Below are 25,579 nucleotides of genomic sequence, written 5' to 3'. Positions count from 1 at the left end.
TTTCTTCCATAGGTAAGTTTATTGATTAATTTGCATAACCAACTTACTTCAAATTATGGGTTTTTATATTATACTAGCTGTTCCCGTGCGAATTCGTCTGCATAGAATTATAAAGATTCCATTTTATTGTTTACATTTGTCAATTTATCAATTGCAAATGTCAAAATGACATGACATGATATCAAACCATGGCAACCTTGCTTCCTTAATGTTGGCAGCATTTTGGTCTCTTTCCCACATTAGGGTTTTTATCCAAAATAATTATCCCTAACCTTAACGGCGTAAAAATATATAGCCTAAAGCGTGACGTAAGTGTAAGGCTTTTTATTAAAAAAAGAGTTATTGGAAAATATGTTGTGATTGCTGACATCTTAGGCAACAAAGAAGTGTGTATTTACGCTTTATTATATTAGTATAGATAATTTTTTGTTGTTGTTTAATATTACAGATATCGACTTCTATGTCTACATAAAGATGTTGACCGCACTAACATCAAAGCGACGTGTGGAAAAATATTAAAAAAACATCTAAAAGATCCCGATAAATATCAGTTTGGTGCTACTAAGATATTTTTCAGAGCAGGACAGGTTAGTTATTAAACTACTAGCTTTCGCCCGCGACTCCGTCTGTGTGTTATTAAAAAAAAGGAGGTATTGTATGTGTTCTTCCAGACTAAGTGTGTAAATTGTGCCAAATTTTAATCGAAATCCGTTCAGGCGTTTAAGGCGTTTAACTCTAATATCCATCCATCCACTATCTAAAGTTAAAAATTAGTAATATTAGTAAGATTATGTAATGTTTATTTATTAAGTATTGTCTTTCATGTTGTGGTATTAATGTTAATTTCGGCTCTACTATTTTTATTTTAATGAGAGCGTCAGTGGCTCAGTGGTTTAAGCTCTTGACTTGTAATCAGGTCTTGGGTTCGAATCGGATGTGATTTTCATATGAACATAGTATACGTTCTTATGGTGACGGAAAATGTGATGCACATATCTACAAAGAAATTCAAAGACATGTGAAGTCCCGCAGTGCATGGTTGATTGCCACCCTTAGGGTAGTTCCGAGCCTCAGTGGGGGGTATAGTAAGCTGATGATAACAATAATTTATCCGACGTCCTTACTACGAAGGAAAACGTGATGTACATATCGGCAAAGAAATCCAAAGATATGTGAAGTCAATCCGCAGTAGTATGTTGGTATGCTGCAGTCTCAGGGTAGGTCAGCCCAGTGGGGACGTATAGCGAGGTGGTGATGTTACCAGGTAGCGTACTTGGAGAAGATCCGCGCGGAGATCCAGCGGCTGTACTGCGTGCGCGTGCAGAGCTGCGTGCGGCGCTTCGTGGCGCGCCGCCGCTACCTGCGCCTGCTGGCCGCCATACGGGGCCTGCAGGCGCACGCCAGGGGGTACCTCGCCAGAAGGTCAGATTGCACCTATAGTGTTACTATGTCATTTTTTAAAAAGAAAATATGGTTATTATGACATAATTATAATGTTTTATAAAGTATTGTAGCCAAGCAAAGAGAGTTGAGTGGGTGTTGTGAGAGATAAATGGGCGGTAATTATTTCGCTATTTAAGCGAAATGTGACTGTTTTCTATGTTACTATATTTTACTTAAAAATATTAGGTTTGTGATCGAAAACGTAACATTATCTCCAAAAGAGTGAGTTGCATAGAATCTAAACATCAATGTTTTTATCATAAATTTTGAAACGGAATTGAGTTCAAAGGTTTTAATAATAATACTAGCTGATGATCGCGATTTCGTCCGCGTGGAGCTAAAAATAATGGTTTTCGCTTTTAATGGTTAAAGAGTTTTTGAAATCGGCCCAGTAGTTTGAGTTATTTCCATATATACAATTAAAAAAATACAAAAAATTTCTCTTTATAATATAAGCAGAGATTGTATTGTAATATTTTTACTATGTGATACATAGACGTGTACAAGAAGTGCGTCGTAACCGCGCGGCTATCAAGATCCAGCGCAACGTGCGCGGCTGGCTGGCGCGCCGCACGTTCCAGCGGCTGCGGCGGCTGGCCACTGGCTTGCAGGCGCACGCGCGCGGCTACCTCGCCCGCAGGCTGTACCGCGACCGGCGCAGGGTGCTCGCGGTATGATACACTATACACTAACCCTAATACTAGACTAGCTGTCGTCCGTAACTATGTAAGCACAAAAAAAACTCAAGTAGAATATTTGTTTTTCCAGACTATATATGTTTATGACTTTCAGCGGAATCCCTTGAGCAGTTCTGGAGATACGTAGTAACAAACATCCATCCATGTATCTAAATTTTCGCAATATATAATATTACTAGATGTCACCTGTGACTAGGTCCGCGCGAAACTAAAAAAAAAATTAACTTTATGTTCTTCCAGACTATGTCCTACATCTATACCGTTATGCGAGATCCGTTGAGCTATTCTGGAGAATGTAAAATATCCATCCATCTAAATATTCGCATTTCAAATATTATTTTATCCTGCTTGCAAAGGACCAATTAACCTAGTTGTAGTTTTAATTTTTTTTATTTAGTTACGTTAGATATTATTAATAGACGAAATTGTTTTTTTGTCCAATAGGTTATTACTATACAACGCTACGCGCGCGGTTATCTCGCGAGAAAACGGGTAAAGAAGATGAAGAGACAAATCGTCATAGCACAAGCCGCTGTAAGTACCTTATTACTTTTTTCTTAATAACATTATTAAGTTGGTTTATTAAGGTGGCAAACGACCAAGCAGCCACCTGAATCCGCCAAAATGGCGAAACGATCGCTGCCCGTAGACATGCGCGATCGAGGAGGAGGACGACCGACGGAGGAGGACACGCACATAAACAGGATAATGCCCCTTCCTATGCATCTCCTCCACAGTCAAATCCACTTCCCCTTCCCATCCTCTCCTTATAAGAAAAGGGTGGTAAAAAAGGTACTTAAATTACGCCTCCGGCACCACACTCATCAGATGAAACACGGCATTGGTTCCATTTGACGGCTGTCTTCTGTGTGGTCGTGGTATTACTGGGGGCGTGCCCTGCAGTGCTAAGATGTTAAAGCGGGCACTACCACTGTTAAATAATTACTATATACTTACTTCATTAAAACAATATTTCAAGTTTTATAATATTTCGTTCCTAGATCCGTCGTTTCCTAGCTCGTCGTCAGTACAAGCGGCTGCGTATCGAGGCTCGCAGTCTAGATCATGTGAAGAGTTTGAACAAGGGTCTGGAGAACAAGATCATCAGCCTGCAGCAGAGGCTGGGGGATGTGGTGGAGCGCGCCAAGTGTATAGAGCCCCTGCAAGCGCAGATTGCTGACCTCAAGTTAGTATTGTAGAATAAATGCAAGTATAAGTTGAATCAAATGGATGTAAGAAATTTATTTAGTAATGTTTTAGTTAAATTGAAATAAAGATGTAATTTTGACAGTATTTTTAAGGTAAAATTTCTTTTTTCTATTGGATTTGTCTTTATGTACGTATCGACGTTCGCGTACGTAAATAAGATACAGTATTGCGTATGAACTGCGTGCGAACTTTACTTAGCGTAATGTTTTAGTACACTTAAACTCAAGTAAATTATATACATTTATAGTTTTAAATATATACCTAATAAATACATAATGATAACTTGTTAAAGGCTTAATTTCTTACTTGACTTTATACTTTAGTAGTGTTGAAATTCTCATCTGCGGTTACATTAATTACGATACTATTTAGGGCTAAACTGGAAGCACTAAAACTAGTGGAGATCGAAGCTAAAACACTACGAGTAGGTATACATGAGAGGGACAGCCTGATAGCCTCGTTGGAGACGGAGTTGAAGTCAGAGCGAGATAGCAACAAGCGGTTGGTGGAGGAGAAGAATGAAGTTGAGAACAAATACAATAAACACAAAGATAGTTGGCTGCAGGAGAGCAATAAACTCGCTGAGGAACTTAAAACTTCGAAGGAATGCTATGAAATGGCTATTGAAGGTGAGATAATATTAATATGCAACTTATCTCTTACGACATAAGACTCAATTTTCAATGATGGGTACACAATTTTAATTCTAATCCATCTAGTCAATCTAATGTCTTTTAGGTTCTGAAGAATAACGATATAAAATTTCCAAAAATCTATATTACTAGCTGTTGCTCGCGACTCTCCACGTGAAATTTAAAATTATAGCCTATGTTATTCAGCGATAATGTAACAATAGTGAATGAATTTTTTAAATTGGCCCATTAGTAGTTTTTGAGTTCAATACATACAAAAATACAAATGTTTCCTCTTTATAATAGTATAGATTATTTACAGAATTAAGAATATATAAAAATAGTGTAAAGTGTGAGTATCGATCTGGGTCAGGGTTGTGATGTTATTTTATTTATCATCTATACTTTTAAAAGGAAATTCGTGTATTCAAATTATAACCAGTGACTCATAAACAATGATAAAATAATTACTTTTTACATGATAGTATTCACACCGAAATCTAATTCGATAAGATAAGCCACGGATAGGTAATGTTGATAACCACATTGTTTTTGATGAAAATAATTATAACGCTCGTAATTAAAGCGTATTCTATAATATGAAAACTGTTTATATATGTGTAAATTAGTTAATTTGTCATTATTAGTATTAGAAATGAGTGTTTAAAAATATGGAATTTCTCTATAAATGTGATCGTGTAAATCGTGTAACAAGTGCTATAAAATAATGGGTGCATTTCCTGAGCCGATTGTTAAGGAAGCAGAGGAAGCGACAACTAAACATGTTGATCCTACAACTTGGTCTAAAGAATTTGCCGCTAGGGCACAGTTCTGGAAAGGTATAGAGTCAAAAATACTAAATAAAACTATAGCTAGCGACAGATAGTTACTATCTGTAACTCGCGTCTTTATTCGCGGTTTTTTTTAATAAATATAGCCTATGTTACTCGTGATAACGTAGCTATTTATTTGTAAAATATTTTTTTTAAATTAATTCAGTAGTTTTCAAGTTATTTCAATACGAAAATATAAAAACTAAGAGAATACTAATAAAAATATTTTTCTCTTTGAATATAAGTATAGATAGTAACATAAATTGGGTGACTTAGTACTTAAAACTGTAGCGCTTTTACGAAAATTGATTTGAAAAAGTTGAAAGAAACTGTATTCCTAAACAATATATACATTCAAATGTACATTTAATTTTATTATTGAATAATTTCTAGATACCTCAATTACTATGTAATCCCATTATATGCCATTGATAGATAGGTCATTGTAAGAATATAATAAGAACCGTTTCCTCTTTCACGTTTTCTATAAAACCTGTTCAATTTCAGAGCAAAACAAACAGCACGAGGCGGAGAAGCGCGCGCTGTGCGCCGAGCTGGAGGCGGAGCGGCAGAGCCGGCAGAAGCTGCTCTCCTCGCAGTACGAGCTGCAGGAGAGGCTGGACACCATGCAGAGGTACACATAAACACCATGTATTACACTAACAAACATTGTTACTAATTGTTGCTCAGGACTTCGTCCCCGTAGCATTAAAAAAATAATGAAAAATATAGCCTATGTTACTCAGTTATAACGTAGTTTTTTATTGATGAAAGAATTGAAATCGACCCAGTTTTTGAGTTATTTCAATATAAAAAAAATACGTATCTTAATGTTAGTATAGATGTAGACTTGATTTCTTAAAAAAAAACACTGACTTAAAAAAAATGAGTAGCCTATGTGTTCTTCCAGACTATTCTCTACATGTGTGCCAAATTTCATCGAGATCCGTTTAACAGTTTAGGTTACAAACTCTAACAAACATCCATCCATCTAAACTTTCGCATTTATAATAGTAAGACTAGTAAGATTATTGACTTATAATCATATTTTTAATAACCAAAATGCGATACAGGGCACCAGCAACCAAAGAACACAGAAGATCGCTTTCCGACGCCAGCAATGCTTCCCAACAAGAAACTACCGTTGAAGATGTGAGTAATGTGAGAAAGTTAACATTTTAACGTTAATAATAATACTGTTTTTTACATTTTAACTTATAAATAAACATTTTTGTGTTTATTCGTGTCTAGGACTACGGGTACGGGTCTGTGCGGTCCGTGGAGACGTCGCGGCCAGCGCTGGAGGCAGTCAACTGGTCTGCTGGACAACACAATGGCCCTGCGCCCCCTGTATGTACAAGCACCTTATATGTTTTACTAACTTTAAACTTTAAAAGCCGGCAAAGCATCTGTAGTTCCTCTGGTGTTTCGGATGTACATGGGCGTCGTTGACCACATTTGTGTTCACGCCACTCGTTTGCTCCCTTCTCATATAAAAAAAAACTGTTGCTTGCGACTTCACCCGCGTGAAATTAAAAAATATATACCTATTTAGCTTCTGTAACTAACAATGTAGCTTTTTAGTGGTGAAAGAATTTTCGAAATCGGCCCAGTAGTTTTTGAGTTATTTCAATAAATACAAAAATGAAAATCTTGTCTTAATAATATTGGTATTGATTGAACTTTAATAAACGATTGACTATAATAAAGCGCGTAGGATGCCAGCAATCACAACCTTTTTTTGTATAATTCTTTTTTTAATTAAAACTCCCCACTTACGACACGCTTTAGGCTATATATTTTCAAGCTATTAAATAAATTGGAAAAAACCTGTTATGTGGAAAGGGACCAAAAACTACAAGCTGCCAACATCAAAGAAGCAAAATTACCATGGTACGATAATTGTTATCCAATCAGAGGCCTTCGTTGTCATTTGTGCATTTAAATTTTCACATTTGCAATTGAAATTTTTACAAATAAAAACAAAAAAAAAAGTTCTAATAATTTAATACAGAGGAAGCCGCACGGGAACAGCTAATCACTAATAATATGTAATGTTTGTATGCAGATTGCTGACGCTGGACTGGTGCTCCGAATGCAGAACAGAATATCAGCGTTGCAGAGCGATTTGTCTAGAACATCCAAACGTGCTAACGACTTGGAGGAACGACTTATGAGTAAGATATTTAGGGCCTGTCCCACCTCTGGCTGATAGAGGCTCAGATAGCCAACCACAATCCAATATTTCTATAATCTTCAATAATCCGATTATCTGACAATTTAAAAGAATTTGGTAGAAAAAAAAACAGTAACTTAGTAGAGGAAGCCGCGATTACAGTTAACACTTAGTGAGCATTTAATACGTTTCTGAGTAGCAATAAACTTCCAGATCGTCTATCCTCGCCGCCCAGCAACCCCAACGTGGACAGGTTCAAGGTGGAGGAGTTGGAGATCGAGAACAAGAAGTTACGCGAACACCTCGACAGGCTGCGAGCCTCCACTGACAGTGTGCTTATCTCCAAGGAAGTTATTGGTATGTGGAATTTATTAGAACGTGCTTTGACTTAACTATCACACAACCGTTGTGCGATTGTCCCTTCGCAGTCTTTAACTGTTTAAATCCCTTATGGCGAGCAACCCTGAAGGTCGTCGAGACCGAGGAAGACCAAAGTTGAGATGGGTAGACGGTGTAAATCGTGACGCAAAGAATGTTGGCATAAGAAACTGGAAATCGGTAGCCACTAACAGACCGAAGTGGAAAAAATTGCTTGACCACAAGCTAAAGCCTGCAAAGGGCTGTAGAGCTAAGGAAGAAGAAGAAGAAGAAGTCTTCAACTGTTTAGTTGCACAACTAAACATCGAGTAGTGTACCTTCGTATAAGGTCAAAGGAATCAAAGACTAAACAGTGTGCGATGGTTTAGTCAGATCAGTGCGCTCTTAATATGTAAATCTTACTACCTTACTAAACACGTGCAAAAGTTTAGAGAGATGGAGGTTAGATTTTGTAGCCTAAACTTCTGAAGGGATCAACACATAGAAGTCTGGAAGAACACATAGGCTACTTCCATTTGTCTTTTTAAATTCAACGCGGACAAAGTCGCGAGCAAAAGCTATTTGTAATACAAAATTATAGCGTTATATACTTATTTTTTCAATGTATATGGTTAAGTTTTCTTGATGGTCCTTCGAGTCGGATATTTTATGTTTTCCTTAATAATCGTTTTGTATTAATTTATTAATAAACTATTGTTTTTTAACAGATCAAATGAGTACAATGCAAAAGGAACTGGACAGGAGACGAGACGAATGTATACAGTTGAAGAGCGTTCTTACTACTCAGGTATTTATACTAATATTATAAAGAGGAATGATTTGTATTTTTGTGTATTGAAATAACTCTAAAACTACTGGACCTATTTCGAATATTCGTTTATCATAAAAATAAATTTTATCACGCGATCCAAGACGCGAGCAATAGTTAGTTTTATATAAACAGGAAAAAATCACAGTAATATTTATCTTATTTCCTCTATTTGTTGAAAGACTAGCTGTTCCTGTGCGGCTTCATCCGCATGAAATTATGTAAATTTTATTTTATTGTTGACATGTGTCAAATTACCAATAGCAAATGTCAAAATGACATGACATGACAAACCTTAGTAATCTTTCTTTCTTGATGTTGGCAGCAACTTATGGTCTCTTTCCTACATTAGGGTGTTTATCCAAAATCTTTACCCCCTAAGTTTAATGGCGTGAAAATATATAGCCTAAAGCGTGATGTAAGTGTAGGACCTTTTATTAAAATCAGAATTATTCAGAAATGTGCTGACATCTTAGGCAACAAAGAAGTGTGTGTTTACGCTTTATTATAATAGTATAGAAGTATAGATATGCTTTTATAATAGTACAAACAAAATCACTAATTACTAATCTGTTTGATATTGCTAAAAGACTGCATATTTTAATTTTTAATTATTCAGTGTAGTTAAAAATTGTAAAATGTCTGTCCAATTGTATCCAAAGCACATCAAAATGTTTTATTTAACCGAATATTATCAGTGACAAGTGATGTCCCATATCTAAGATAATGTACACAAAAATGTCCAAACAGACTGACACTAAACACGATGTCAGTGTTTCTTTGTGTTTGCGACATTCAGTTATTTCCGTCTCAAATATAAAGATACAAATAAAATATCCCATATAGTTATTTTCGTATACTTTGCTGAATTAAAAAAAAATTAAACAAAGTGCAATGTTATAAGAATTGTGTTGTTTAGTGATGAATTCAAATATATGTAAGGAAGGACAAATTGTTAAAATATTATATATGGATTTACCTGAACATAGGAATGTTTTTAATTTAATTGACAACAAAAAGGTAATTCAGGTCCAGAATATCAAAGCAGTTTACATACTTTCTAGTTAATATTATAAAGAGGAAAGATTAGAATTTTTGTATACATATAAGAAACTCAGAAACTACTGGGCCGATTTAACAAAAATCTTTTACCTTTAAAATGTTACATTTTAATTTCACGTGGACGAAGTCGTAAGCAACAGCTAGTTACTTATACGGTGACAGTTTTTTCCATCTATTTCATTATGGGAAGCCTTAATTCTTTGACTGTACATATTCATATGCCGTCACTGACCTCTATTAAATGGACAGGCTTTAATACTTGATGACTAACGGTTGCGGTTGGTAACAGTGAGAAGGTTTTCAGCTAATAATAAAGATATATTTAACTGTCAATAACATAAATAGACATGTTTAATTCGGCACAAATAGCTGCCTATCCATTATATGGAGATCATTGGCTTAGTTTCTATTATCTTGTCTTTTCTAACATAAGCAATAAAAACGCAGGATTATGCTCCACAAAAATCGTGGTTGCAAGCCGTGAAGAGCGTTGTGAGTAAAACTGCATGATCACTCGAATGCTTGTGCTTTGTCATTACAATTAGATATTAAATGGCAAAGAGATTCAACAAATATATAGAGATGGCATAGTTGACACTTCACTTGAGACATTTTTCATTTTTTTGATCCTCACTATAGATTCTCAAAACGGATTATTCCTAATCACCCAGCTCTGTTTCCACGTGGATACAGATGAGAATAAAAAGTTTCATCCGACATCTTTGCGTAGAGGGGACGGTTAGAAATTATTTTATTTCATAACAGTTATATCTGTCACCTTATTGATGATGGTGGGACTAAAAGGTGGAATGGATGAAACTTTTTATTCTCATCTGTCTCCACATGGGGATAGTACAGGGTGACGGTTGGGAATAATCCGTCAACACCACATGTCAATTTAATTAATTGTATTTATATGATTGTAAATAAGTTTCACTAAATAATATATAAATGTTTATATTTTATTTTGTGACACTTTAGTTAATAACAAAAATAGAGCTTATTATAATTTTGTAAAAATGTTTTCTAACATGTCAATAAGGACATGAGGTGGCCTAACTTTGCCTAGCATAGAAAAATGTTCACTATGTCTCCTCTATATATTTCTTGAATGTCTTTGTTTAATGGATTACGGAGAATTTAATAAATAATATGTGTATTCAATTATATTTTATGTTATATTGTTTAATAAATTAAATGTATTTTAGTTTTATGTGTAATATCAGTGTAAAGATCGTAATACTAACTTTTATTTTGTTTTTAATTTTCTTTCAATGCGTTCCTTTGCTGTCATTGCACGGTATATTTTAATTTAATATTTTTTATTACATTTTTAATTTCTTATACGTTATATCAACGATTTTATTATATTGTAATATTAAATATTAATTTGAATCTTATTTTCACAGACGGTAAATCTAAAGTCGCTTGCAACATCTAACTACGGTTCCGATGTGGACATTATCAATGAAGATGGAGAATTGGCTTCCGCATATGAAGCTCAGAAAGATATTAACAGGTAAATATATCTATACTAATACTGGTATTATAAAGAAAAAAGTTTTTTATTTACATATGTACAGAAATAACTCAAAAACTACGAAATCAGTAACATAGACTATGTTTATTTATAATTTTTTTAATTTCATGCTGGCAAAGTCGCGGGCAACAGCTAGTAAAAGCATATTGACGCAAATTACAATATACAAATTGGATACATTCTAAGTATATCAATGTAGTTGGAATCGTTTTTAATTCATTTTTCAGACAATTACAAGAAGAGTTGATTGCAGAGAAGAAATTCTATTCCGAACATATATCGAAAGCGAAAGCTGAGATAGAAAGGTTACGTGAAGAAACCGACAAGTACTCCAAGTAAGTGGTGTTTGTGTTTATGTATTTTTTATTAACTAACACAGTTGCATAACATAACATTTTAAAGTACTATATGTTTATTCAGTGTGCTCGCTTTTGTATATTGTGACGTTTTTATAGCTTGAATATTAAAATCCTAGCTTATGGGCGCAGATTCTTTAACACATCACTATAGTATGCAAAAAAAACCCATATAGACAATACTATAATTTTTCGTAATTCATTATACAAAATATCTTTAGGCACTGCTTACCTGTTACTTATATTAATATGTGATTAAAAGAATTAAAATAGTGTTCAGTCTAGTATTAAATCTTACTTCTTACTAATATTATAAATGAGAAAGTTTAGATGGATGGATGTTTGTTAGAGTTTGTAGTCTAAACGGCTGAAGGAATCTCAATGAAATTTGGCATAGATATAGAGGATAGACTGGAAGAACACAAAGGCTACTTCTTTTTTTTTAATTCCGCGCGGACGGAGTCCCGGGCGAAAGCTAGTTTAATATAAAACATTCATTCAAAATACGGAAAATAGTAATACATTTCCACATTAAGGACACATTTCACATCTCTTCCAGTGTCGATGGAGATAGTAAACAAACAATATTCTACAAAATTAGAAGACAATGGAATAGTCTAGAAAGTTCTACAGCGCGTATCATTATGTTCTCTAGTGAAAAGTTCATTCTTCATATCACATATGCCGTATTTAATATTTTATCCCTATAAATATGTTGTTTTTATGGTACTTGTACATATATAGTGTTATTGCTTTAACTGTTGCTTTATATAATTCTAATACTTGTACATTTATTTATATGTCGATTATGCTTGTTTTTTTTTAATATATCTGCATGTTATTATATTCATAAGTCATTTTTTTAACTCTCTTCAGTTCGCTTTTGATCAAATGTAGTCAATCATTAACAATTAGACAATAAAGTCCTGTAAAATAACTAAATCCACAATAAACTTAATCTTATTTAAAGAATACCGCATTTAAGAGCCAAAAACAATGTAACATGGCTCTTAATAGAGTTATAAAGCAATGTAACCTTGGCTCTTCAGCCAAAAATCATTGGAAAATAATCCGAGCTGAGTAATAATTAAATCAAAACATTATTACTGCTTTAAATAATGACAAACAAAGTTTTTTTTCAAGTCCATAAAGCTATGTAAAGGAGGCTAAGGTCTAGAGACAATGTAACCTAGGCTCTTTTAAGAACTTTTGTCCACTTAAAACACTACTATTAAAAGCCAAATAACCTCTTGAAGAAGTACAATGGGCTCCCTGCTAAGTGTAATTAAACTACAAAAAAAAATAACTGTCCTTCTTCTAAGAGCCATAAAACAATGCAACCTTTCTCTCATAGAACTATGTAGAGATGTAACCACAGCTCGTTTTAAGAGCTAAAGACAATGCAATCAAAGCTCTTGATTTGAGCTATAAAACAATATAACCATGGCTCTTTCGTAGAGCGACCAAGCAATATAACCACAGCTCTTTTCGAAACAATAAAACAATGTAACCAAGCCTCTTGATATGGGCTATAAAACAATGTAACCATTGTGTTCCCATAGAGCGACATAGCAATGTAACCTCAGCTCTTTTTGTAGCCATAGAACAATGTAACCATGATTCTTTCGTAGAGCAACAAAGCAATGTAACCGCAGCTCTTATTGAGACCATGAAACAATGAAACCGTGGCTCTTTCAGAGAGTGACTCAACAATGTAACCACAGCTCTTTTTGAAGCCATAAAACAATGTAACCATGGCGCTCGCAAAGAGTGACATAGCAATGTAGCCAAACCTCTTTTTGAAGCCATAAAACAATGTACCCACAGCTCTTAATAAGGCAATAAAACAATATAACCATGGCTCTTTCGTAGAGCTACAAAGCAATATAACCGCAGCTCTTATTGAGACCATAAAACAATGAAACCGTGGCACTCTCAAAGAGCGACATAGCAATGTAGCCAAAAACTCTTTATGACCAATAAAACAATGTAACCGAGGCTTTGTCTTAGAGCTTCATAGCAATGTAACCAAAGCTGTTTTTGAAGCCATAAAACTGTGTAACAGTGGCTCTTGATAGAACAACATAACAATGTAACCACAGCTTTTTTGGGCCATAAAACAAAGTAGTCGTGACTCTTTCGTAGAGCTAAAAAACAATGTAACTACAGCTCTTTTTAGAAACAAACAACAATGTAACCATGGCTCTTTAGACCGATGCTACATTGTAAACAGTAATGATATCTCAAAAACATTAGAAACTGGCTGTTATACTCAAAACAAGGTCTATAATGTTGCATTCATATATGTATGTTTAGAACAAAGAAGAACAAGGGTAATTTTAAATAACATACAAAACTAAAATAGCATTTATCAACTAATAATTCACAAAATAACAATACTGATGTTATTAAAAAATACTGTTAAGCTATATTTTACAAGATTTATATGTATGTTGTGTTTATGTTTTAGGTTACTAAGTGATTTGAGCCAAGAACCCAAGAATAAGAGTCTGGAATACGCCCAAAATGAGATCATACGACTAACAACTGAGTATCTTGCGTTACAGGTATACAGAATTAATTTAATTATATAACCAGTTGTTGATTGCTTTGTTCCTGTTATTTCGTATTTATGTTATATCCTAGTTACCATAAGGTACTAGAAAACTTTTGGTTCTTATGGATTTTTTCGGTGGTTTTTGATTGTTATATAAACATATAAAAATATTTGTATTTCTCTATGTATTTCTTAGGAACGTGTCGATAAACTGTCCGAGAGCTGTCGTCGGTACAAGAACCAGATCAGATTGTTGGCTAACAGACTTAAAGAGGCCGGAATTGAAGATGTCAATGATATATTAGAAGGCAATGGTATGTTTCATATTTAGAGCGTGAGTGACTAAATTATCGCACAACTGTTTAGTTTGTTTGATTTCTTAGTTGTGCAACTAAACAGTTGAAGGCTGCGAAATAATCGACAATCGCACAACGGTTGTGCGATAGTTTAGTCAAAGATGAGGGCCCGTTCTAATACTTACAATTTTAAGTTCAAAGAGATGTTACTTAAATATATATTTTTGCTAACAGTAACTCTGGTAGACACTTCAGTGGCTCAGCAGTCGATGTCAATGATAGAGATGGCGCCTGTAACGCGTAAGAAAGAGAGAGAATATCTCGGCATGTTTGAATACAAAATTCAAGACGAACCTACTATTATCAAGAAACTTATCATCGGTAAGTAAATAGTCAAAAGTAAGAAAAAAACATTGAATATATAATGTACTAGCTGTTCCAGTGCGACTTCATCCGCATGAAATTATGAAAGTTTTATTTTATTGTTTACATGTGTCAAATTATCAATTACAAATGTCAAAATGACATGACATGATGACAAACTATGGCAATCTTGTTTCCTTGATGTTGGCAGCAACTTATGGTCTCTTTCCCACATTAGGGTTTTTATCCAAAATATTTAACCCCTAAGTTTAATGGTCTTAAAATAGCCTAAAGCGTAACGTAAGTGAAGGGCTTTTTATTAAAAAAAAGAATTATTAAAAATATGCTGTAATTACTGACATCTTAGGCAACAAAGAAGTGTGTGTTAACGCTTTATTATAATAGTATAGATAAATACATCATGCTAATATAAATGCGAAAGTTTAGATGAATGGATGGATGGATGTTAGAGTTTGTAGCTTAAACGACTAAACGGATTTCGATTAAATTTGGTATAAATGTAGCAGATAGAAGAATACATTGTTTATTTTTTAATTCTACGCGGACGGAGATAGGCGAAAGCTAGTATAAAGTAAATAATACTTTATCCGCCATCTTGTAGCGGCCATCTTGGATTTACATCGCATCTAATGTCTGTACTTCCTTACAATTTAATTTCATTTACATAGATTTGAAGCCACGAGTCGCAGTGACTCTATTGCCGGGTCTACCGGCGTACATCTTGTTCATGATGCTGCGTCACATGGACCACGTGGACGACGAGCCTAAGATGCACCAGCTGATGAAGGCAGTCCGCACTGGAGTCAAGAAGACCTTGAAGAAACGTACAGACAGTGTAGAGTATAATGCACTCTGGCTGTCTAACATGTTACGGTATGTCACATCTATTTTTTAGGAGGTCTATGGTTTTTATTACAAAGTTTTAACGAGCCTGCAACTTTTGTTAAAAAATGGAAGTCATCTATCCTAATATTATAAAGACGGGAGATTTGTATTTTTGGATATTTGTATGTATTGAAATAAATAAACTACGTAACCACTGAGTGACGTAGGGATTACTTTTAACTTTTTTTTTAATTCCACGCGGACAAAGTCGCGAGCAACAGCCAGTAATCTATACTTCTGTACTATACTAATACTATAAAGAGGAAAGATTTGTATTTTTGTATCTTTTGAAATAACTCTAAAACTACTGGACCGAATTCAAAAGTTCTTTCACCATTAAAAACTACATTATCACAGAGTAAAATAGAATATGTTTTTTACTATTTTATAATCCAACGCGGACGAAGTCGCGAGCTATACCTAGTGTTTGAAAATAAAAAAAATAGCGCGTGTATTTAGAGATTATATTATAAAATCAATGTGTTTTAATTTATTTTACAGGCTGTTGAACAACCTGCGCCAGTACAGCGGCGACGCGATCTACCAGGGCTCCAACACTCCGCGGCAGAACCAGCAGTGCCTGCGCATCTTCGACCTCTCCGAGTACCGCCAGGTGCTCAGCGACATCGCCGTCTGGATCTACCAAGGTATAACATCCTGGTACTATCGCGGAAATACGCAGTGCTCAAATTTCAGAATTATTCAAATCGATCAATGAAAAATAGATTTAAAAATACCTCTAATTAAAATTATAATGGTATTTGTCCTAGATCTAGTCTAGATCTTACACTGTTTTAAGTAAAATTCGATATATTTGTGTGTCATGTGACTTTACCCTTTGTCGGCAAAATTTACATTTGTATATATCATTTCATGAAATAAACTAAACTAGGTTACAACTGCGACTCCGTCCGCGTGGCATTAAAAAAACGAAAGTAAGTTGCCATGCATCCGGATTATGCTCTACTTCTAAGATATGTCAAATTTAATCGAGATTCGTTCTGCCTTTTAAGCTACAAACTCTAACAAACATCCATCCATCACAAATTTTTACATTTGTAATATTAATAAGATAACATATTACTCTAAAGAAATGAATGTGATATATTAGTTTTTATGAGTTACTTACTAATATTTTAAATCCGAAAGATAGTATGGATTGATGTTTGTTAGAGTTTGTAGCCTAAAGTAGTGAACATATCTAGATGAACTATGGCATAGATGTAGAGCATAGTCTGGACATATAGGCAACTTACTTTTTTTTTCCACTTTGACTAACACGCGAGAGAAATCTATTTTTTCGGGTTTGGTCAAGCGCTGGTTTGTATATGTTAAAAAATATCTATTAACCCTTAAAGCGCTGGTGCATCTCCTGGAGCGTCAGCTGGAGCGGCTGATCCTGCCGGCGATCCTGGAGTACGAGGAGATCAACGTGCACTCGCGGCCCGCGCGCGCCGCGCCCGCCGCCACGCCGCCCGGCCCCGCGCGCCTCATACACGAGCTGGCCGCCGTGCGCGACCATCTGCGCACCTACAACGTCGACACCACGCTCACACTCACTATATTCAAACAGGTAACGACAAACACTCTTCATATACATTTCAAATTAAAAATAAAATAAAATAATGTCTAATCCTTGTCAACACTACAATTATGAATCAAAAAAAAGTAATTGAACACAAATGAGAAACGTAACTAATGAAATGAAAAAAAGAAATATTTAAAATTAGCGTTGCAATGTTGACTCGCTCAGCTATAAATGCTGGATGCTTCTATTGAAGTACTAGGGCTGATCTTCCCCGAGAACCCTTGGGATCATCCACACGTCAGTAGAAGCAATGGATAGTTAGAAATTATCACATACATGAGTAAAAAATAAAATGAAAGAAAAAATTACGTACGTTTATAAACATGTTATGAAAAATAAAATGTATACAAAACTACAACACAGATTAAAAGAATCATTATTGGAATAACACAAAAAGAATGTGAGCATAATATGTCAACTGTTTGAACTGTTTCGTTTTGAGGTATAATCGCGGAAATCCGCGGTGTTCCAGAAAAAAAAAGGCCTTAACATACTGCTCTCTTCCTACAAATAGATAACAGTGAACGGTTAAACGAAGGTATAATAATAAAAAGAAACTAGCCTTATATCACTAACAGAGTCTTTTTCATACAGATAGTTATAAACTGCGTTATATTGATTTTTGTTTCGCGTCTCGTTTCAACATATTCAAACTATTGTAACTATATGGAACACCACCAGTTTTCCTGATTGTACACCGGTAGAGGTAGAAAGAGATGTATGGATTGCGTGAAAAGTTTTAATTATAAGTAAATGACGGGAAATGTAGTTCTATACAATCGTTAACGTATTAACGTTTTCTACTAAAAAATTAAAAACAAAGAGGCAGTTACATTTGTATAATGGTACTTATTACTTCTTAAATAATATTATCTCTTCTAGTTGTTCTACTACATCTGCGCGTACAGCTTGAACCAGCTGTTGCTGCGCAAGGACCTGTGCTGCTGGGCCAAGGGTCTGCAGATCCGGTACAACATCTCGCATCTAGAGATCTGGATTAAGGAGCATCTCGCAGAGTACGGACAGAAGAGTGTAAGTTATACTCTTAGAGAGTCATTTACTAGTAACACTTTTTCTACATATTTATTTTGTTAAATATACAGGGTGATTCTTAACGGATGGATCAATGGTTTTGTGGAGGTAGAGGACCTCAAGAGAGACCTCATTTAAACGCAAAATTTGTTGCCTGATTTTCTATAGTTTTAAAGTTATTTATTTTGTTTGTTAAAAAATCGGAAAAGTCAGATTTCCGACTTAAATTTGACTGTACGTCCAAAATAATCACTCCGTATAATGTTTGCTTTATTATTATTATAATTCGCAAAAATATGCCTTTAGCAACCATATCCAATTGAATAATCTTAACTTACTAGTAAATACTAAAGTTAAATTGTATGGACGTTTAGACGTATCTCCAGAACAGCTCAACGGAGGTTACTAATATTTTTTTAAAATTTCGCGTAACAGAATTTAAGACAGATATTAATTTCTATTGTATAATTGTAATTAATTGATTGTATGGGTATACACCTGGGTAGGTGGAGGAGATCCTGGGCGTGCTGAAGCCGATCACGCAGGCGGTGCAGCTGCTGCAGGCGCGCAAGTCCATGAGCGACGTCGACAGCACCGTCGACATGTGCGCCGACCTCACCGCCATGCAAGTCTGCAAGGTAACTACGAACTTCACATGCATGGTTTTTACACTTTCTAGCCTAAACTGCTGAACGGATCTCGATGAAATTTGACAAAGATGTAGAGTCTATAGTCTGGAAGAACACATAGACTTTACTTTTTTTTTATCCTATTAGGACGGAGTTGCGGGAGAAAGCTAGTATGTAATACTTCTGAAAAGAATATTATTCTACTAAATATAAAAGTATACTTTCCTCTATGTATAATGGAGTGGTTGGTTTTATATTATCAAGATGGTAAACCCACAAGCGACCACCTGGTTTCTACGAAATAACGAAGCAATCGATGCCCATAGACATCCGTAGTTACAGATGCCTTGCCTTTAATCTATTAAGGAGGATAAAGAAGACGAGAGAATTCTTATCATCCCGTCCAGTCAAATTACTTTCCCTTCCAACCCTATTTGTGAGAAAAGGGTGGGACAAGAAAGTTGACCAAAATTAGTCCTGGTACGAACACTGTATGCGGAATTTGTACCACTTCCTTTATACTTTTTCAGATCCTGAACATGTACACGCCGGCGGAGGAGTACGAGGTGAAGGTGACGAGGGATTTCATCCACGAGATCCAGAAGAAGATGCAGGAGCGCGCCGGACCGAAGACCACAAAGGAACCTGTCAGTATTACAAATAACATCTGTTAGCATATAAAAGAACATAGAAAACTTGTTAGTACTTTTAAAACTACGTAAAACCCGCGTATAGACAAGCGTCTAATCTCTAATAGTAAAATTCGACTGATCGGTTATACTTGAGCGTTTGTAGAGATTTACTAGGACAAAATAGTAATGCAAGATTTACTATTTTATCTGTATTATTGTTAAACTATAGCTTGCATAAGTAAACATTTGTCAGATTGTTTTCGACAAAGCAAAAACTGCAATACATATTTGATAATGAATAAAATTGATTCAACATCCAATTTTCAATCCAAATTGACTATTCTGAAACCGAAAAAAACGATGATTTTGTATTAAAATTGGAAGATTAAATATGGTTCTTCGAGCCGTATTACTTTCTGGATTTGTTATTCCATTCGTATGTAAACGTGTTATTATTTTTTTTCCTATTTCCAGCAAAATCTACTAATGGACACGAAGATGATATACTCAGTCCAGTTTCCATTCAACCCGTCCCCCATCAGGCTGGAAGATATCGAGGTGCCTGAAGTTCTGGAGCTGGACGGACTGCTCACTAAGATATAAATTATTTTACACATATGTAGACCTACAAATGTTGCCATTTATATTATAACTAGCTGTTCCCCGCGACTTTGTCTGCGGATAATTGAAAAGCCCATGTTACTTAATGATAGAGTAGGTTTTTAATGGTGTATGAATTTTTGAAATCGGCCCAGTATTTTTTGAGTTATTTCAATATTTACAGAACTCCAAAAATACTTTTCTCTTTATAATATTAGTATATATTTCGAAGGTATAGACTTACCGAGAATATAAAAATCCATATTGCGGGAAATTATAAAGATTGAAGAACATTTAAAAGTAATAATTTGATTATTTGAATTATATTAAAAATTCTAACTGTTACTTCTTTTACACACTTATATTAAGGGCTTATCCCATCAAATTGTAAATTGTCTGATCCAACGTGTAAAATATGTGATGGAAATATAGGATTCTGTTACCTTATGACAGTGCCGTCATTTTCTTATCTGACAGTGACGTCATTCTAAGCTATCTGAGCCTCTATCAGCTAGTAGTGGGAAAAGCCTTTTTTTTTACTTTCATATTTTTTGATGCTTTTTCACAGCATTTGTAGGTCTATATATTATATTTATTATTTATAAAAGGTACTTACATTCCGATATAACGAAGTCTTGCCCTCAGCATTTGTTATATATTTATATGAAATTCCTTTTATTTGCCATATATCAGTATAGTGTGCCATTATTTATTATGTTGTACAAAGTTATTAACAATAGTTGTTTTGTTATTTGTTGAGATCCAGTGAGAACGGAATTATGAAGTACAAGATGTCATAATAACCAAGAATTAATAAAATATGCTACTAGAGAAAGTACTGTACTTGTTTAAGTTGGCACGTATTGTAGTAGTGTACACTTATTAATGGCGTGCCAACTGAATTACTAGCTACTTCACTTACATAGATGTTTAATGCATAATACTCTATGAATAATATTAATCGAATTCACTTTCTTAAAAAAACTTTCTTCTTTAGTCACTAGCTTTAAAAAATAACTAATTCTTTTCTTTTAATATCTATTTTAATTAATTTATTTTAATAACTCAATTTTTTTAACTCTAGTAGCGATTTTACAACAATTCCTTACACTATTTCGTTTATAAAATAATTACAAATATCTATATATCAAATTCTAATATTTTCCATTGTTGAACATTTGCAAATGTGTACTGCCTCACTAAGCGTAGTTTAATTGTCACTTACCATTTTTAGTGTAGATTTCTCATCAAAATCTACACTTAAGGACAATCTTGGTGATTATTATACAATTCTGAGTGCGGCATTTAAATTAAGCTCTCATTGTTATTAAGTCAATGAAAATATTTAATATTTATGGTTATATTGTTTTAATGAAAAATGTTTTTTTTTTTATTTGGAATAAATAATGTTTAAATCAGATTAGCATCAAAGCTTTATAATATAATATATAATAGAAATATTAAATATTACAACGCTATGTACTTAAAATAGACAAAATACATCGATGGGTGAAAGGCTATATTCAACCGCTAGTTTTGGTAGATATTGACTCATATTTAAATATGAAATTAATAATGAAGTATGCAGAATTATATTAATTTTAATCTAGAAGCGGCTTCATCTTTCGATCGAAATTATTTTCAGAATTTGTTTTTATGCTTTTTTTCTAAAAACTTTAAATGGCTCTCCTGAACATTTAACATAATGGCGCTTAAAACAAATAGCCTTTCACCCTTCGATATAATGCCTAGATTACACTATTTCAGTCCAGCAAACGATACCATAACTGGAATTACAACTTTAAATCAGCAGACTGCAAAATTGTGGTTCTAGTGAAATATATTAATCCAGTTGTAATCCAGCACTGGTATGTTCACAAGATTGAAATAATGTAAACTGGGTATAATAGTAATAGTATGAAATATAATAGTCAAATATTTATGGTTTTATTAAGTTTTTGCCGAAAACTATCTTACTTCCAAAATGAATTATTTTTTTATGTCCTTATATGAGTTTCGGTATTTAAAACTCCAACGTAGTATTTCTTTTATCTTATAATATATGATTTAATATCAGTATTCTGTTTGTATAAATAATGTACTAAAATCTTAAACCAATAGAAATAAGACATCATATGTCATTTTCATTTTTAAAACTTCAGTATTTAGATACAAATACGTCTTCAAGGGCCTGTCCCACCAAATTGTAAATTGTCTGATAACAATCCAACGTAATATATGATGGAAATATCGGTTTTGTTACTTTATCTGACAGTGACGTCATTTTAAGCTATCTGAGCCTCTATCAGCCAGTTGTGGGACTTGCCCTTAATAAGTGAAATTACAGCCTTATTAATTTAGATAGGATTATCTCATTTATAATAAATTTAATTATATTTACGTTCAGAAAATTTGATGATTTTATCTCTATCTGTCTCTGTTCTTTCCAAAGATAATGAAAGAGACGGGAATATGTTACATTTGACAATGTTTCCTATATATCTAGTTGTTACTGTGATTAATGCAGCTACAAATAGCTCATTATAAACGGTGTTATATATATTAAATATACAATTGTTACCATATATCCGGTGCTTTTGAAGCAAAAATATATCAAAACATATTCAAAATATATATGTACTTAATTTTTTAATATTTGTTCCTTTATTTATTCAACGATAGTTACAGATATTGTTATCCTTCTCTTGTCAAAGGTAATGAAAGAGATAGCGTTATACTTTGTCTATAATTCTACGATAATAGTGATATTTGTTATTTTGCGTCCAATTATATTTTTAGTTTTTAAGAATTATATTATGTTCAATAAGAATTATCGACATTTAGGGACTAATTACATAAATAAATAAAAAATATATGTCAATATAATATACATGTTAAAAGAAAATATAGCAAAATATATAGCGCGTTGAAAACTTGGTACTAATGGTAATCAAATATAAAGTAGGTGCTCAAGCTATCTTGTTGATATATCTATATAATTTAAATATAAATTAAATATATCGAAAGCTGTTAAATCTTTAAAAAAATTCTAAGGCATTTTCGCGCCCTTTTAAATTATGAATATTATTTCTTAAAGAAACTATTAATGCTTCCTTGAGATGCACTTAAGAGTATTTTATAAAATTTGGCTGTAAGCATAAAATTATGAAGTCAAATTATAGTATACTTCATTTCAAATATCTTGGCTGCTCAATGTCACTCCGCGCTGCAATCTTGCATTTTTTAAGCTACATCATGCATTTTGTCACTCGTGCTATTCCGAGCTGACAAGATATTTGACAAATACTACACCAAATATTTGATTTGGCACGTCGGTAGCAAGAGTACTCTTCTGATCGACGTGCCAACTTAATATAGCTAAATTTATATGTATGTTTATTACATTCCATTGTTATGCATTTATAGAAAATTATAATTAGTGAAAAAACACGATTTTTATTGAATAAAAACATTTATAAGTTTAAATTGTATCACGTTTTTAATAATTATATTTTTAAAAGATGATTTAAATATTATAATTTGTGCTTTTTTAGATAATATATGTATTATTCTATTTATATTTGTTATTTGGATGTTTTACGCTATTTCAGATAACTCACTCATATTGTGGTTATGTAAATGAATCACAGAATTCTTTGTTATAAAGAAAATTTCTATTATCTGTGTTCTATTTTTTCTAAAAAAAAACACTATCAAATATTTATGTGCTATCCTTTGGATATATCGAATTTTATTGTAATTTTTATTTGAAGTTTATTTTAAATACATATTTATTTGAAAAAACTAACTAGTTACATTATTTTATTGGAATTTTAATATAAAAATGTTATACATTTTAAAAGCAATAATTTGCATATCCTTTCAATGTTACTTATAAGACATTCCATATTTTTTCGCTTTAAATAAATTACATTAAGTAAAAAATCAAATATAAAAAATATTCCTGTGTTAGTGTTGCAAGTTATTTATTAGTTAATATTTTAGATATGTAATATTTTACTCTTTCTGTATGTTTGTAATTTTTTGATACTTATGACTTAAAGAATTCATCGAAGTAGATTTGAAATAGCTTAATTAGTTTTATTTTACCGAAATATTCTTAGGAGAATTGATTTTTATTAGTTAATGTATCCCTTCCATGTTAGTTTTGAGGTTAGGTATATGATCAATTGTCAAATGAAATTCGTTTGAAAGACGTTGTTAAAACCAAACCTCAAGCCTTTGTGTCATGTTTTTGTTGAAAATTAAATGTTTGTAATTAAATCAATAAATGAATATAGCAGTTGACCTTATTTCGTGTTTTATTTTCACCAGATTTAATGGCGGCAAATCTCGGAAGCATCCACATTTTGCGTAACGGAAATCCAGATTCAAAATCTCATTTTTACCATAGACTATTAATATAGTTTTCTTAAAAAACGTGATTTTTAAACATTTCCTATAAAACATTTATTTTGAACACAATATAATTTCACAACTTTCTCAAAAAATAAAATGGCCGCGAATCGTGAAGGTAAACGATCTTCTATTTTATTTAATTAAGGCTTCACATGACCGAAGATTGGGAGTCATTAATTGAAACCGTGTTATCAATTTAATTTGGGATGCAGCAAAATACGAATAAATAAGTAAAAGAGGTGTTTACCCGCTACGTGGTATGTAATTAGGTTGTCAAACAACCTTCAACAAAAACCCAGTACACCGCACCGACCGACTGTGGATAGACGTTACGATTTCGCGCCTTTTTACGTGTCACTAATACTTGAAATAAAAAAAAAACAATGTTGTGATGAAAATTTGATTTAATTAAATATTTTAAAGGTTAGTAAAATTGATTTAGTATTCTATAGAAGTGTAAGCCCTTTTTAATTTATTTTGAACGTATCTTCTTATTTTTAAAGTTAAGATTCTTTATAAATTTATCACGATAGGTAAATTTTGGTCCAGTTAGTTTCACATTTAGTTCGAACCAATGACTCAGAAAAAACAAGTCAAAGTAATAAACCCGCTCCATTTATGTTGCGGTGAAAGTGATGGTTTAGCCACAACCGATAATGTCCGCATTGCTCTCTTTGACATGCATGACCTTGTATTCATTAAAAATACTCGTATTTGATAAAAAAAAAAAAACCAGTTACATGTATAAAAACAAATTTTAATTACAAGGAATAATAAAAAACCTACAAAGAGGCCCCCTCTTTAGAAATTTGATATGCTATATACGATGCTAACAATTTTTTTAAGAATATTAAAAAGTTCTACCAAATTTGAAATGAAATGAAATGAAAATGAAAATGAAATGAAAATGAAAAAATATTTATTAAACCAAAAAGATTGTACAAAACAAATAACTTTGACAATACCTTACAATTATACATAACAGGAAGTTAAAAATAGTCGTTATTTTAAGTTATTCTAGCTAAGCTTATCTGGTGATGGCCACACTAGGCAATGCCTGTATCGTGGCCACCGGAATTCACAGATACAATATTATCTGACCACAAAATTACATAAACCCACTCTCACGGCAGTGTTTTAGTATTTAATTATAAGTTAATCAAGTTTAAAATTTACTGTTATTAAAATGTAATTGGGAAAAAAAAAATATATAAATATATATAGTTTTGTAAATAACAAGAAAGGGAATAAAACTCAGTAAATAATTGTGTAAATATATATATGATAATAGATAATATATAAATGTATCAAAGTATCACAATCTAAAGTTATCCACGGTACTCAATAAGGTTATGATTTAATCTTAAGAAGGTTTTCTGTATCAGTGTAGTTTAAAGTAAGCAGCCAATCCAGTAAGATGGA

General features: G+C 33.1%; 1 protein-coding gene across 1 annotated transcript in view; it reads left to right on the top strand.

The window, feature by feature from the left end:
- Positions 1 to 21,126, top strand: part of LOC106101787 (unconventional myosin-Va) — a 40,146-nt gene extending 19,020 nt beyond the window's left edge. The window contains exons 15-40 of the mRNA XM_013281122.1: positions 1 to 12; positions 449 to 587; positions 1,265 to 1,422; positions 1,940 to 2,114; positions 2,586 to 2,675; positions 3,143 to 3,327; positions 3,723 to 3,979; positions 4,690 to 4,821; positions 5,323 to 5,449; positions 5,889 to 5,967; positions 6,067 to 6,165; positions 6,884 to 6,992; positions 7,205 to 7,348; positions 8,077 to 8,156; positions 10,649 to 10,758; positions 11,007 to 11,114; positions 13,606 to 13,702; positions 13,889 to 14,006; positions 14,223 to 14,369; positions 15,041 to 15,245; positions 15,759 to 15,904; positions 16,616 to 16,830; positions 17,728 to 17,877; positions 18,384 to 18,515; positions 19,037 to 19,153; positions 19,613 to 21,126. Coding sequence (XP_013136576.1) covers positions 1 to 12; positions 449 to 587; positions 1,265 to 1,422; positions 1,940 to 2,114; positions 2,586 to 2,675; positions 3,143 to 3,327; positions 3,723 to 3,979; positions 4,690 to 4,821; positions 5,323 to 5,449; positions 5,889 to 5,967; positions 6,067 to 6,165; positions 6,884 to 6,992; positions 7,205 to 7,348; positions 8,077 to 8,156; positions 10,649 to 10,758; positions 11,007 to 11,114; positions 13,606 to 13,702; positions 13,889 to 14,006; positions 14,223 to 14,369; positions 15,041 to 15,245; positions 15,759 to 15,904; positions 16,616 to 16,830; positions 17,728 to 17,877; positions 18,384 to 18,515; positions 19,037 to 19,153; positions 19,613 to 19,741 — 3,460 coding nt within the window. The 3' untranslated portion in view covers positions 19,742 to 21,126. The remainder of the gene's footprint in view (positions 13 to 448; positions 588 to 1,264; positions 1,423 to 1,939; positions 2,115 to 2,585; positions 2,676 to 3,142; positions 3,328 to 3,722; positions 3,980 to 4,689; positions 4,822 to 5,322; positions 5,450 to 5,888; positions 5,968 to 6,066; positions 6,166 to 6,883; positions 6,993 to 7,204; positions 7,349 to 8,076; positions 8,157 to 10,648; positions 10,759 to 11,006; positions 11,115 to 13,605; positions 13,703 to 13,888; positions 14,007 to 14,222; positions 14,370 to 15,040; positions 15,246 to 15,758; positions 15,905 to 16,615; positions 16,831 to 17,727; positions 17,878 to 18,383; positions 18,516 to 19,036; positions 19,154 to 19,612) is intronic.
- The last annotated feature ends 4,453 nt before the right edge of the window (positions 21,127 to 25,579 follow it).

This window comes from Papilio polytes, unplaced genomic scaffold (genome assembly GCF_000836215.1).
Source record: "Papilio polytes unplaced genomic scaffold, Ppol_1.0 DF823935.1, whole genome shotgun sequence".
Taxonomy (NCBI): Eukaryota; Metazoa; Arthropoda; class Insecta; order Lepidoptera; family Papilionidae; genus Papilio; species Papilio polytes.
Note: the sequence above shows the minus strand (reverse complement) of the source record. Positions and strands in the feature narration are given on the sequence as shown.